At 37.4% G+C, this 13,815-nt stretch overlaps 1 protein-coding gene across 2 annotated transcripts in view; it reads right to left on the bottom strand.

Annotated features, from left to right (window-relative positions):
• Positions 1-2,679: 2,679 nt before the first annotated feature.
• The window catches only part of LOC114648481 (peptidase M20 domain-containing protein 2-like), a 30,960-nt gene continuing 19,824 nt past the window's right edge, over positions 2,680-13,815 (bottom strand). For both annotated transcript variants that reach the window (XM_051924808.1, XM_028797538.2), the window contains exons 6-8: positions 12,037-12,172; positions 5,196-5,303; positions 2,680-4,948 (exon numbers count right to left, since the gene is read on the bottom strand). In XM_051924808.1, coding sequence (XP_051780768.1) covers positions 4,737-4,948; positions 5,196-5,303; positions 12,037-12,172 — 456 coding nt within the window. In that variant the 3' untranslated portion in view covers positions 2,680-4,736. The remainder of the gene's footprint in view (positions 4,949-5,195; positions 5,304-12,036; positions 12,173-13,815) is intronic.

The raw sequence follows: 13,815 nt of genomic DNA, 5'->3' as shown, positions 1-13,815 counted from the left end.
GTCAGTGGTGAACTACAACTAAGACTTGGGGAGTCTCCTGACTTGCTAGAGTACACCATGAGATCCCTTATTAGTGATCCCGCTGCCAGTGGAAGGACTAAGTATATCTAGGACCCCGGAAGTGACTCCTAGGATGTGTCCAGTAGTATTTACTGACAAAGGGTTAAATGCCCCATCCCACAATGATTTTTTAGGAAGTTTGAGTGAGAGGCGAGTCCCTGGCAGGGGTTCAGGTGACACAATGGAGAAAGGCCAAGAGGTTGTGTGTGTACTGGTGACTACAGTGGGCATGAAGTGAGTTGTGTACTTGAGGTAGGTAAACTTGCAACCTCCCCATGAAGTCAGAGACAACCTGATACTGGTCAGCCACTGAGGCACTGACTCTTTGCTGTCTTCCCCCTTTTCGTTGTACTTGGCGTTCTCTCTGGAGTATTAACATTTCCTTCTACTAAACCAACTTTTAATTTTATATTTGTATATCCTTGGTCATAAACTTCAGCTTCATACCATGTAAAACTTACATGCAAAATAAATCCTTTTAGAAGTCTGTTTTAGCTGACTTTTAAGCGGAACTTCAACAGTACATGTGACTATGCCAGTACGAAATCTCAGAAGAGCGTGAAAATGTAGTACTCTATGAAAATGTACCATAAAATCAATGCTTAATATACTTTTAAAATTGCAGAGGTTTGCTGACATAGAAAATCAAATATAAGCAATGCAATTAACAGTAAAAATGTAATGCATTTCCATAGCAGACAAATCTCAAACAAGACACAAACCAGCTAGTTGTGTCAGCCATCTGTGTCTGTGTGATGAAAGCTTTCTAAGTTCTGTAGTAAAAAAAATGGTGAAATGTATTAAAAAGAATAAAAAGAAAAACATCACATCAAAAAAAAAAAGTTAAGTGTTCCATTTGCCTGAATAAATTAGTAAGGAGGGATGTTTTTGGGCTAAGGGAACTAATGACCTCTGCCAGATTTAGAAGATGGCACTTTAAGAGGATTAGCAAAGCGCTCCTCAGGCAAACATCTTGCCATCTGGAAAGGAAGGGGGATTTTCAATTTTGTAAATATCACTGAAAGAAGCTAAAGGGTAAAAAGGTAACTTTTCAGTTTTAACATTAGGGTTTCTGTCGAATATGACTATAAATAACAAATATGCATCATCAAAATTTAGATCTGTCCTTCCTTCCACTTCAAATTTATGGTTGTAGGGGGCAAAACTACTAAGGCTACTGTGTGCAAGCCAGGAGCAACTGCTGGCCGATAAAAAGTTGATTCTGTACTGAACTTCCAATGTAACTCGAGGAAAATAAAAGTTTAATGCTGTAAATGAAGTAACAGTTTTTATTGTGGTTAAAGTATGACCAGGTTTGAATATCTGATTGGTCTGATTTGTGCCATCTCCCATAATGCAATGCAAATTTTTTATTTTTCCCTGATTTGCCAGTGGATTGGTCTGTGATGTGACTCTCTGGGTTAATGTCAGCTGGCGTGTGTGTCCTGCCCATTGCGATATATATCTTCCTGGCTTATTTTTAAGTGTTTTTGTTATTATGTATTATGTTAATAGTGTTCTATTTATTTATTTTTTGACTTCAATGTGTAAACTGCTGCTCTCCCATGTCACTTGTGTGTTGTGGTGTTACCTCAAGGGGCAGGCCCACCCTGACATCATTACACCCGAGACCCCACTGGCTCTTGAAACCACAGAACAGGAGAGCTCAGGGGTGGTGCATGGAAGATCATGAAGTTTTGTGAGTAATTATTGATTTTGTTTTCTATTCTCCCTGTTTCTTCTTCATTTCGTGTGTATTGGGACTTGTTTGCTATTGGGTTGCCTTTATGGCCACTCCTTTTTGCATTTTTTTCTTGTTTTGATTTCTAAAGATATTTTTGAAGATTTCTGTTTTTTACTTTCCCACGAGAGTCACTTTGATATTCTGAGACAAAGTATTTTTGAAGCTCTATCCACTTTTGAGGCCAAAGCAGGCCAGTAGAGTTGGTGTTTAAGCTATTTGGGGTGAGGCCTATTCTAGGCAGGCAAGGAGACCTGGTCTAGCTCTGTAGCCATTAGGAGGACTCGCACCCTCTTTGGCTGGGGTTCTGACTCCAACATAATAACACACGGGTCTTACTGCAAGATTGTGATTTCAGTCATTACCTGATAATGTAAGACAACTAAAACCTGATTAAAACTTTAAGTTAATTATTTTAAATATTGAATAGAATATTAACAACCAACAAAACATAATTTACAATGACAGTCAACACACAGTATAAGAAACTAACGCTGGAAAATGTAGTTGTAAAAACAGTAACAGTGTTGGCGTGTGAGTAAAGCTGCTCTGCCTTAGGCTGACATGGCTGCTGTCTTGCACTCAGTACTGCCATGACATGTTCCAGCCCCTTACGATGCTGTAATACAATACTCACAAAGTGGGCAAATGGAGTGCCCTCCATCATGTTACACAGTTCGCTGCATTTCAGTTATCATACAAGGCTTTGCATTGTCCTTACAGCTTTTAGTAAACTCAAGTCATTCATTTGTTCTACTTTAATGCACTTTGTTGTAAAGAGGCTGGCCCATGAATAAAGTCCTTTATCAAACCAAGAGCAGCCACAGACTTAAAAAACAACAACCTGGAAATAAAAATAACTCACTGAATGCTCCCCACACAGCTCCTTAAAGTCTTTATTCCATATGAAGAGGCATATTTTGACAAACAAACTGAAGAAAGCAAAATCACTGCTATATACAGTAGAAACCTTACCATTAGCACTGTGGCCTCACAGCAGTGTTTCCATGCGTCTGATGGATAAGCAGGCTAGACTGATTAATAATGCTAAGGTGGACTACTGGGGAATATGCCTACTTGTGGATAGTTTCCAAGGTATATACATGCTAGCCAGGGAATTTCTTCGGTTGGTAACTGTTCCTTTTATAAAGTTTGCCAATTTGTTTTAGCAGCTGCTGTTACTGTATATATAAGGGAATAAATGAAGGATATTAACATAATCAGAGAGTGTAGCACCCACCTCCTGACTGTTCTCCTTGCAGATGGTGAGCCCAAATGCAAAGAGAAAACACCAAGTTTTGAGGCTCAGCTTGACTGTGCCACATTGGCCACTCTGCTAGTAGGAACTGACATGTGTACACCAACCCTGAGGGTCCACACTTAGGTGTTGGTATCAGATCAAGGAAAGGTTAAATTATAAGTTTAGAGAGTCAGCTTATAAACCAAAGTTTCTACACCTTTTTGTCTGGCTTTGCCTTAGAACAACTTGCCGAAGAGCTTAAGACTCCACACAGCATAACTCTTTCCAGTTCAGCCAGATCAAAAAGAAGAGCAGATGAGAGATAAAAGGGAACAGATGACTTCCTTCCATATTTTAAAGAGCTACAAGTCAGGTTAAATAGCATCTCTAAACTAGAACAGCGTGAGTGAGTGGACTGTTATCTCGTGCAGGGTTATTGCGTGCCTTGCCCATGATATCCTTTAGCTCTCCTCAAAGATGTACTGCATTAAGTGGGTTCAGAAATGGAGGAATAAATGAATTAAAAAAGGCATGAATGAACAGAATACTTAATTAAGCAAGGCAACCAACTAAAGAAAGGGCTTAACCTCCAATTTAAAAACTTCAAACAGATTTTAAGCACACGAGTGTGCACATGTATTTTATAACTTTACCCAATAGTTATGGTAATAGGCTACAGCTCTTCATAATGAATTCTGGCCACATCTTCTAGTTTTCAAACCACTGCTTACCATCCAGATGGATTTCACACTGTAATCTGAATGTATACAGTTAATTATGCAGAAATATGCCCACACACTGCAAAAAATGAAATCTATTTATATCATGACATTAAATCTTGTTTTCCTTATTGTAAGAATTATTGACTTATCAAAAAATTTGCATTTACAATTTTTTAGCTTACTGTAAGATATCTTGTCGAGTACATTTTGCTTACCCCATTCATTGGCAGATTTTTCTGCTAAATAAAAACAAAGCAACTCCTATTTAAAGTTTTTTTTGTCTATAGTTTTTGCATATGCATTTTTTTTGCAGTGCAGTAATCTGTCTCACTCACAACAGATAAAACTAAACCTCCATTACCTATAAATGCTGAGCTACATTTGTTCAGTTCCCCTCATTTAGCCCTGCTAGCTAGCATTAGTTAATAAAGAGCAGACTGATTCAGCAATGAGTTATAGGCAGCCTGGAAACAGGCGAAATGCACAAAGGCCAAAGTCTAATTAAAATGTTTAAACTAAGAACGTGCTGTAAACTAAGCATCAAGCCAGAATGTTTCTACTTTAAACTAACCTCTGAGACTACTCAAAAGACTTCATCTATCATAACTATAGATAAATGCAGGTCATGTTATTTCAAACGCACCATGCAGGCATTGTTTGCATAATGTACTCCTGTAAAAAAGATTTCAGAAGTACTATTCATCAGCACACTAGAGTGGAATACTTTGAACTACTGTAATCAATAAAAATTTTAAATAGCATATTCCTGGTCCTAAAAATAACAAATAAAACCAACACCTTCAAAAGTAATCACCATTTCAGTAGGTCTGTGGGTCCCATTACAAATATATAATTATACTGTATGTAATCAGATTGTTCATAAAAAAGAAAGACAAGACAAAAACTTTTTTCTTCTGTCTTTTGAGTAAAACTGAAAAAGGAACTGAGCAGTTTGTGGTGTTTGGTACTGGTTTCAGCGAGAAGCACTCCCGGCACCACTGCAATGCTCAGGGCCTGAGTTGTTACCAGAGATTCTTCCTCTCATTTGATTTTCTTCTTTCAGCCTGGCAATTTCATAGTTTTCCTTCACTTGCTGGAATATGTCTGGGTTGAAAATAACATCCAGAGCAGTCATCACAAGTGTCTTTGCTGTTCTCAGAGTATAGAATTGTGCCTTCTCTGAGCCTGTAAAAATAACAATGAATTTAGAGATTATCAAATCCATCCATTATCCAACCCGTTATATCCTAACTACAGGGCCACGGGGGTCTGCTGGAGCCAATCCCAGCCAACACAGGGCACAAGGCAGGAAACAAACCCCGGGCAGGGCGCCAGTGCAAAACAAAAAAAAATGCTTATAAAATGGGTCTTTCATAATTGTCTGAAAGCAACTAAAACATTTTTCTCCATGAGAGACATTTGCTAACAATACCTGTGGCTTCAGTATATTCCTCTGTGTGATTGAGTGCTTCAGTTCCAATATAAAAATAAGTGTGTATTCCTGGAACAACATAGGACACGTTCCCAAAGTCAGTCGAACCTGCAAACATTAAGTAAAAAAATATAAACTCTCCAGAGCCAAGTTTTCCAATTATAAAATATGCTGATGTGAACAATTCTAACATAAGCTGATCCTGTACAACACTCTAAAGAGAACCCTAAAGAGAAATTACAACGACCATACAACAGCTGCAGTTCAAAACTGAAGGGTGATGCTCACATTTAATAGTTACTTTTGCATCCTACTAGAATATAAAAAGAAAACACATTTAAGGTCCTTAGAGTCATGAAAGACATTTTTACACAATATGTGTACATATTATACAGTACATGTGTAAAGTCTTCTCTCAATGTCCTAATGCTATGCTATACAGCAGTGGTTTTTATTTTGAATTGAGGAGTGGCCTTCATGCACATTTGCAGTAAAGCACTTCACTTCAAACATGTCCCTAAACTATTGCTACTATCTCTTCTGTAATCAAATGTCTGCTTTAAGTGTCACAGAGAAGCATCATGTGCTGCAACAGTAAACATGTGCATTGACAGAAAACACAAAAAGCTGTCCACCTTTTATAGTATCATTTGTGCAAGCAGAGCATGAAAAACAGGATACTTTTTAATACTGACTTTCTTGCACATAGCAACCTGAAGCACAAAAAAGAAGAGCAGTCTGAATGATTTCCTGCATACATTGCTACAGGGCATCACAAATAGATTTTTTACATCTTATCTAACCTGCATGCAGTTTGGCAAAAACTGAAAGATCGATTACCACAATCATGGCAACTCTCCTATGTTCAGCATTGCAAAGCGTGAAAGAAATGATGTACATATGAGAAAAAAAAAATCACAAACAATATTCTTAGCAGATTTCCTGCATTTTAACACAAAACATGAAAGGAAGCTTTCCAGAAACTACTGCAGGGGCACTGTCTACCCCCAAAAACCACTCCAATGACAGTGAACAAGTTGCGATACATTAGGAGATACTTTGGTGTAAGGAAATTCCAAGCAGCATCGTAAAAGTAGTTCTAAAACAATAAAGAGGTTATGTTTGTGTAGAGTGCCAAAGTGAATACTTTCTAAAAATAATAAAGAGTTTGCATCTATTTGGTGGTAGAAAGTTAATACTTTCTAATCTTTTAATTACGTATTTCTCTAAATTTCACTTTTTTTTGGCAGGAGCAAATTTTGTATTCTAAAAAATATGTAAAAAACATAAACAGGACCTATACAATTCAAAAACAAAAGACCCCCTCACTGGCATCCCCAACCCAATAATATTATATGATTTAAGAGGAAGTGACTACAATATATGGAGCCTGGTGGCAAATCATGAAAGTCAGCAGTCCACAGCCAAAGTGAATGAGAAAAGGCAACAAAAGCAGCAAGACCGGATTAAGACCCCCACATGCGCCCTAGGTGACTAAATGAATAAAGCTCTTTAATAGGTAGTTAATCTTACTTTCAACAATACATTGTTTTATGTGGACAACTGATCATTTCATTGAGCGTGTTGGGGGGTACCTTCTTGGTGAATTTGGTGCTCAGACACTCAATCATCAAGTTGGTTCTTGGGCATTATGGATTGGAAGATTACAAGGCCCCTTGCCATCAAGGGTCCCTGGGCACACAACCCAGAAAACCCTGACGGTAGATCCAAATGAGCTCCTTGTCACTGACCATCAGATACCTAATCAATCAGAAGATTGTTGACCAAAAGAATAAAATTATAAAAGAACATTTCTAAAAGTTCTCAGAGATATAAAATAAGAGGCCAGTGATAGTTTGGCAGCAATGGTACCCAGGAAGAACAAGCTCTGCTGCACTAGTTAAAGAGAATGTGAGAAGGTTCAGGAGTCAGAGAGTGTTGGACAAATTTGAATTGGGACAGGCAAAGGGACAGTTCCAAAACCCGTGGAGAAAAGTTCTAGGAACATTTAAAAAGTAGAAGGGACAAAGGGAATTTGGATAAATCTACTGTACTGCAAATCATTTACAAGGAATAAGATATTAGTAATGGACACAACTAAACAGAATAGAATGATGACCAGCATTCCTAGAGGACAACAGTGACATTCTTGAAGATGGTATTATCTGATTTATGTCAGTAAACAGCGAACTGCAAAAGAGCTCTTTCAGTAATTTTACTTAGTTAAGGCTGCTTGTATTGGACAATATGACACAAATGTATCCACACAACAATGAGAATGTAAAGTAAGATTTTGTCCAAAACTATGTTTAGGGATGAACTCTGAATTGACAATCTGATCTGTACATATTTTCAATGCTAATTGAAGACTCACATGGTTGGCTATGAACTGATGTGACACAGGCCTAAAACATTTTATGCTTGCTGTCTATAGAACAGGTGCTCTGTTAGATTCCTCTATCAATTTCTGAATAAGTGATGAGAAATAACCAGGAAAAAAAACCATCTACAATTACTAAATTCCACTGGATTTTATGTAGGATTCTTCCCTGTGCAGGTTGAATTTTATGTAATGCTTTTGGATGGTAGAGGAGAAACCTGACTTAGAAGACTCCAGATTTACTTGAAAATGCAATACACTTACTTACCTGTGCCTATGCCAATGGAGACTTGCACTTACAGCCCCTATATTAGTGGTTATATATGCTAATAAATAAAGAAATAAAATAACTAATGTTCAAGTATTTATTTAACCAAAATCAAAGCAATAATATACATATACAAGTTATAAAGAAAAAGTTGAAAATTACAGGTGTACTTACATTGTAATACCTAATATACCAAAACAGATTATATCTCTCTATTATAATAAAAAAATCCTGGGATGAGATGTGACTATTTCAGAGAGATACTTTCATTTCCCGCGAGACGAGACTTTGTGCCAACAGATTTAACTACGCCCGGGGCCGGAAATAAAAGTATAAAAAGAGTAGATGACAAAGTAGAATGTCGTAAAGAATTCAAAAACATTGGTGCAATACACATGGAGAGCAGGTTAGAGATAATGAAAGTACTAAAATTCAAAAGTCTCAAAAAACTGATAGTAAAGATCGCATTAGCGCTAACAAACGGAAATTATTACTTGGTGAAATAATGGAACAAAAGAGATTGAATATATTGTTCGGATGTAAACTTTAAGTTGAAGACTTGTAGATTGTCTAATTAGGGTTGCCATCAGGGAAAAGTAGTGTTTCTTCCCAATGAAGAGACGTATCTGTGCGAAATAAAAAGATTTGTTGTCTGGTGAAAGTGAAATCCACATACGTGAGCGGCAGAGACGCAAAGTGGCTGGCGCATAGTGCAGGCCAGGGGGGTTGGCGAGCGAAGTAAGCAGGGGGTGAAGCCCACTAGTTTTCAAAAAGAAACAATTCTTTTTTTTTATTGAGGTTGGTGTTTCTGGGTCTTAAAAATCACAAATTCTTTTAATAACATGTACAATATTGGAAAGTTGAATCCTCATATCTGGCGCAGCATCAAGTATATCCCTATACTTCATTTTTGTTGCAGCATACGAAAATCCACAAATAAATCATGATGAAAGAAAGTAAGGCCTGAATTACTCATTTTCAGGAATCCTGAAATGATTTAATAGAAGTTCCTTATACTTCTGTTTCAGATCAGAATGATTATTAAATTAATTAGTCCTTCATAATCACTTGCAGTGAAGCTGACTGGCTTAGGTATAATTATAAAAGGAATACAAATTGGTTTCCAGCAAATATTGCAAGAGAGTCGATCGCACATCATGTAAATGCTGGTAGGCCTAAATTGTGCTAGGAAATTGTGTGTAGTTGTTACATGATTTTTGCTAGAAATAAATGCTAACAAAGAGAAGTAGTCAAAATTATTCTGTTCAACTAACGGTATCCAGAATTCCAATTTCTTATTGAGGGATGAAATTTTATCCTTAGTGCTACAAATTGTCACATTCTCCCCTTGTACTCACTGCATTAGCTCTCTTACTATGTCATCAGAAGAATCTTTAATATGGCGTGTAACAGGATTATTTGTAAATTGTACTGCACCTACCTTTTCAGCAGACTACTCATTTAACATGCATGTCACAATATCTTAATAAGCACTTCTTCAAAAGTGTGAGCCTCATCACTAAGTGCAATATAGTAAATTAGGTGAAAAGTTACATTTTCATTGTCTGTTTTAATTAGTGTAAGCACTGAAAGTTTAGAATTTTCCAATTAGTTCCAACGCCTCTTAAAGATATTTATATTCAGCATGATTTTTTCCAAGTGTCTACAAAGAACTGTTCATACCACTTTGCATCCGGAGCATCTTTATTTTCAATATATGTAAACCCAAAATTCAAGTAACTGTCAACATACAGTAATCCCTCCTCCATCGCGGGGGTTGCGTTCCAGAGCCACCCGCGAAATAGGAAAATCCGCGAAGTAGAAACCATATGTTTATATGGTTATTTTTATATTGTCATGCTTGGGTCACAGATTTGCGCAGAAACACAGGAGGTTGTAGAGAGACAGGAACGTTATTCAAACACTGCAAACAAACATTTGTCTCTTTTTCAAAAGTTTAAACTGTGCTCCATGACAAGACAGAGATGACAGTTCTGTCTCACAATTAAAAGAATGCAAACATATCTTCCTTTTCAAAGGAGTGCAAAGCAAGCAGTCAAAAAAAAAAATCAATACGGCTTTTTGGCTTTTAAGTATGCGAAGCACCGCCGGTACAAAGCTGTTGAAGGCGGCAGCTCACACCCCCTCTGTCAGGAGCAGGAAGAGAGAGACAGATAAAAAAAATCAATACGTGCCCTTTGAGCTTTTAAGTATGCGAAGCTCCGTGCAGCCTGTCCTTCAGGAAGCAGCTGCACACAGCCCCCCTGCTCACACCCCCCTACGTCAGCGCAAGAGAGAGAGAGAGAGTAAGTAAGTTGGGTAGCTTCTCAGCCATCTGCCAATAGCGTCCCTTGTATGAAATCAACTGGGCAAACCAACTGAGGAAGCATGTACCAGAAATTAAAAGACCTATTGTCCGCAGAAACCCGCGAAGCAGCGAAAAATCCGCGATATATATTTAAATATGCTTACATATAAAATCCGCGATGGAGTGAAGCCGCGAAAGGCGAAGCGCGATATAGCGAGGGATCACTGTATTTTAATTTTGGACCGTTCCTCACCTGTAAGAGAGGCAGTAACAATACTTATCTTTTTTATTAGCCTTAGACATACTATTAGAAGTACTTGCTTCTTGTTTTAAAATCCCTGTTTTCAGCCACAAATCCATAGTTAATTTGTAATAATATTACAAAATACTGAAAATATCAAAATAAGTATTTATGCAAGGAATCACGTTTAACTAAGCTTACTATTTTCTTCACTGCTACAGAAGTAATTTCATAATTACAAAGACATTTCACATCTTAAAACATAATTATCTCATTTCATGCATTTGAACTAGGCTAAAATCACAACAATGTCATTAGCCCGCCGAACGGTACAGTTCCTGTGGCAGTCGGCAGAAAAACCACATGTGGAGGGAGCTGACAGAGAGAAACAACAGAATCCCTGTGACATTGTAGGAGTTTTTTATGGATGTTGTTGAAATGAAGGACAATTTGAATTAAAACAGAGGAAGAAAACTAATGAGCAGTAACTATATTCTGTAATTGTAAACTAAACACTTGTATAGCTCTGACAAGTTACTCTGATCTATACAAGAATTTTTTTAAATGGAACGAGAATCGAGAAAATGTAAAAGAAAGTTAAAGGCACAAACTACACTTTAAGTCATTGCAGTGAAAAATCAGTCAGTGTGGCTCTTCACGAACAGCACTAAGAAATCCTACTCTGCAGAAAAAGGATGCAAAGTAATAATGTCTATTAATTCATTTACTAACTCATCTTTGAGTCCTCTTAGTCTAGTTTAGGGTCACAGTGAGGCTGGAACCTACCCAGTGGCACTGAGTACTGACAAGAATTGACGCTCACCCAGCCCATTGCACGGCACACTTGCAAACTGCACATCCAGAGTTGGAATCTGAACTCAGAATAGTATTGATGCTGCAGTATAATAAATTAATGGCTCTATATAAAACATCAATTTAACATTTAGATTACCCCTGTATTTTGAGTTTGCTTACTTTTCTTCACAGTTCTACATTATTACTGTGTTTTCATGCCTTGAAACTTCAGGGGCATAAATCTGAATCCTGACCCAGTCAGTAATGATGTGTACATTTTCCTTTGTCCCTGCAGGTTTTTTTTCCCTAGATGCTCTGTTTCCTCAACATATCAAAGGTGTCTATGTATGTTAAGCTTATAGGCATGAGTGCAGGTGTAAGTGTATCCAGTGACGGCCCAGTGAAAATAGCCAAAGATGATTTAAAAATTGCATCAGATGCTGTCAAGTTGGGCTGCAGCTTCACAACTATTTTGTAATGATAACTGATGGATTTCTCATGATGATCTTTAAATTGTGCAATTAAACCTCGAATACTCTGCTAGTTTGCAAGTAAGCAGAAACATATTTACACACATAATAGTTTTTAAACATAATGTAATATGTGTAAGTTTATGCACATGTAACTTTACACTGTAATCTAGGAAAAAATTAAATCTGAATTTGCATTTTATTTAAAAAAGGGATTTACTATACAGTGAAGAATATTTTAAATACAAACCTTCATGATAATAAATATTCAGTACTTATGTCAAGTGATTTCAGAATATTGGGGCTTGAAACAGTATAACTGTTCTGTTGTATGTGCCAAATGTTTTATAAAAGCAGACATTTAAAAAGTATCTTTTACCTGATGGAGTGTTTAGAACAGTCTCATCAGTTGTAAACTGTACGCCTAGAGATTTGCCATTTCCTTCATAAAGTTGCTCTAGGATTTTGTTTGGGAGCACATTCTGGTATTCATGCCTTCCGTATTCCAGTTCAATCTAAAGCAAAGTAAAGCAAAGATTTGATTGAATGCAGAAACAAAACACAACAGGCTACACTAAGGGTTCTCATTGATAGACCCCACAGGAGTGAACATAAGCTGAAGAGCACTGTGTCCACAAGAACTGTGATAAGCAAATATTCTTTTTAACTTAAAAAAGACATTTGCAGCAATAAAGTCAAAATGTGTTACAGTTCATTAAAATACAAATTACATTAAAACAGAACCACAGATAAAAGCTTAATGTGTGACAGAACACTGAAAACAGTGAACAAAATGAAATAAACTGGAACAGTTGATTAAAATGTTTTAAAGTGGACAGCACTGCATACATCCCATGTGTGCTGCAGCTGCATGGTGCATGAGGGTCAAGGCCAAGACTTTGCTGATATACACTAAGTTGAAATTGATTGTCATGTGTACAAAGTACAATGAAATTATTACCTGCATGTCCTGCTCAGAAGTAATGACAATAATGACAATGAACAATGGATTTGTCATTATGAGTGGCTACAGAACAACCTTATATATGACCTGTAGATAAAAGCTCTCCTTGAATCTACTGGTGTGACTGCTAATGGTCCTGTACCATTTCCCAGAAGACAGAAAGAAGAAAGGTGACTCCACACAGGATGACACAGGTCTTCAATAATACTGTTTACCTTTCTAATTCGTCTTGTTATACATTTCCTGAAGAGAAAACAACTGTGATGCAGTAGTTTTCTGTGCCACTGGCACCACCTTCTAAAGTGCCCAGTGGTCTTGAACTGAACAGGTGCTGCACCAGCGTGTACTGCAGCCAGTATAGTTAAACTTCACTTTGCATCCATGAGCACTGTTGAGCACAGATGCAGATATACAAGCTTTCCTGAAAATGTTTAAAGAAGTAAAGGCATTAGTAAGCCACCTTGACTATAGCCAATAGGCATTGTATGTGTTACTCCCAAGGCATCCGCTCTAATGCAGACTGCATTATGGGGTTAGTGTAGTCTGCCTCCTTCTTCCTGAAGTCTTCAACCAAAAGGCCACAGCGCTCCAGAGCAAAGTACCAAGTCAGGAAAGTGAAGTATAAACCGTTAGTAGGACAGTGGGATACCTTAGATATTGGCTAACCAAACAAGCGTGATGGGATGAATTACCTCCTCACACTTATCAAACGTCTTTTGTTCTTTTGTGCTGTTAAAATCAGAAATTATACACTATAAATTATGTTCAGATGACCAAAAGTAAAATGAATACCTGAATAAAGCGTTTAATTTCTGTACAGTGGTAGATTCAAGAAAATCAACCACCCTAACTTTTGCCTAGCAAACTAAAGAATGTGTCATGTATTTACAATGTATTAAATAATTTTCCATATTTTCTTTGAAAAACCCATTCTATTGTTGACCAGAGAAATGCATGAAGAATTGCTATGGGAGCTCTTATGCATCAAAAACTGCAGAAGAATTGAAGGAGAAGACGCTGATATGAAAAGTTACTTTGGAAACAAAAGGCCTCAAGGTACACGGAGGAAAGACCAAGTTCATGGCTGGAGGAGAAGGGGCAGAAGGTGTGGAAGAAGTCAGGGCATGGCTGTGTGGTGTGCACAGTAGAGGTGTTAGGAGAAAGTCAATCCTTTGCATAGGCTGTCAGAAGTGA

The sequence above is a fragment of the Erpetoichthys calabaricus genome, chromosome 3 (assembly GCF_900747795.2).
Source record: "Erpetoichthys calabaricus chromosome 3, fErpCal1.3, whole genome shotgun sequence".
Taxonomy (NCBI): Eukaryota; Metazoa; Chordata; class Cladistia; order Polypteriformes; family Polypteridae; genus Erpetoichthys; species Erpetoichthys calabaricus.
Note: the sequence above shows the minus strand (reverse complement) of the source record. Positions and strands in the feature narration are given on the sequence as shown.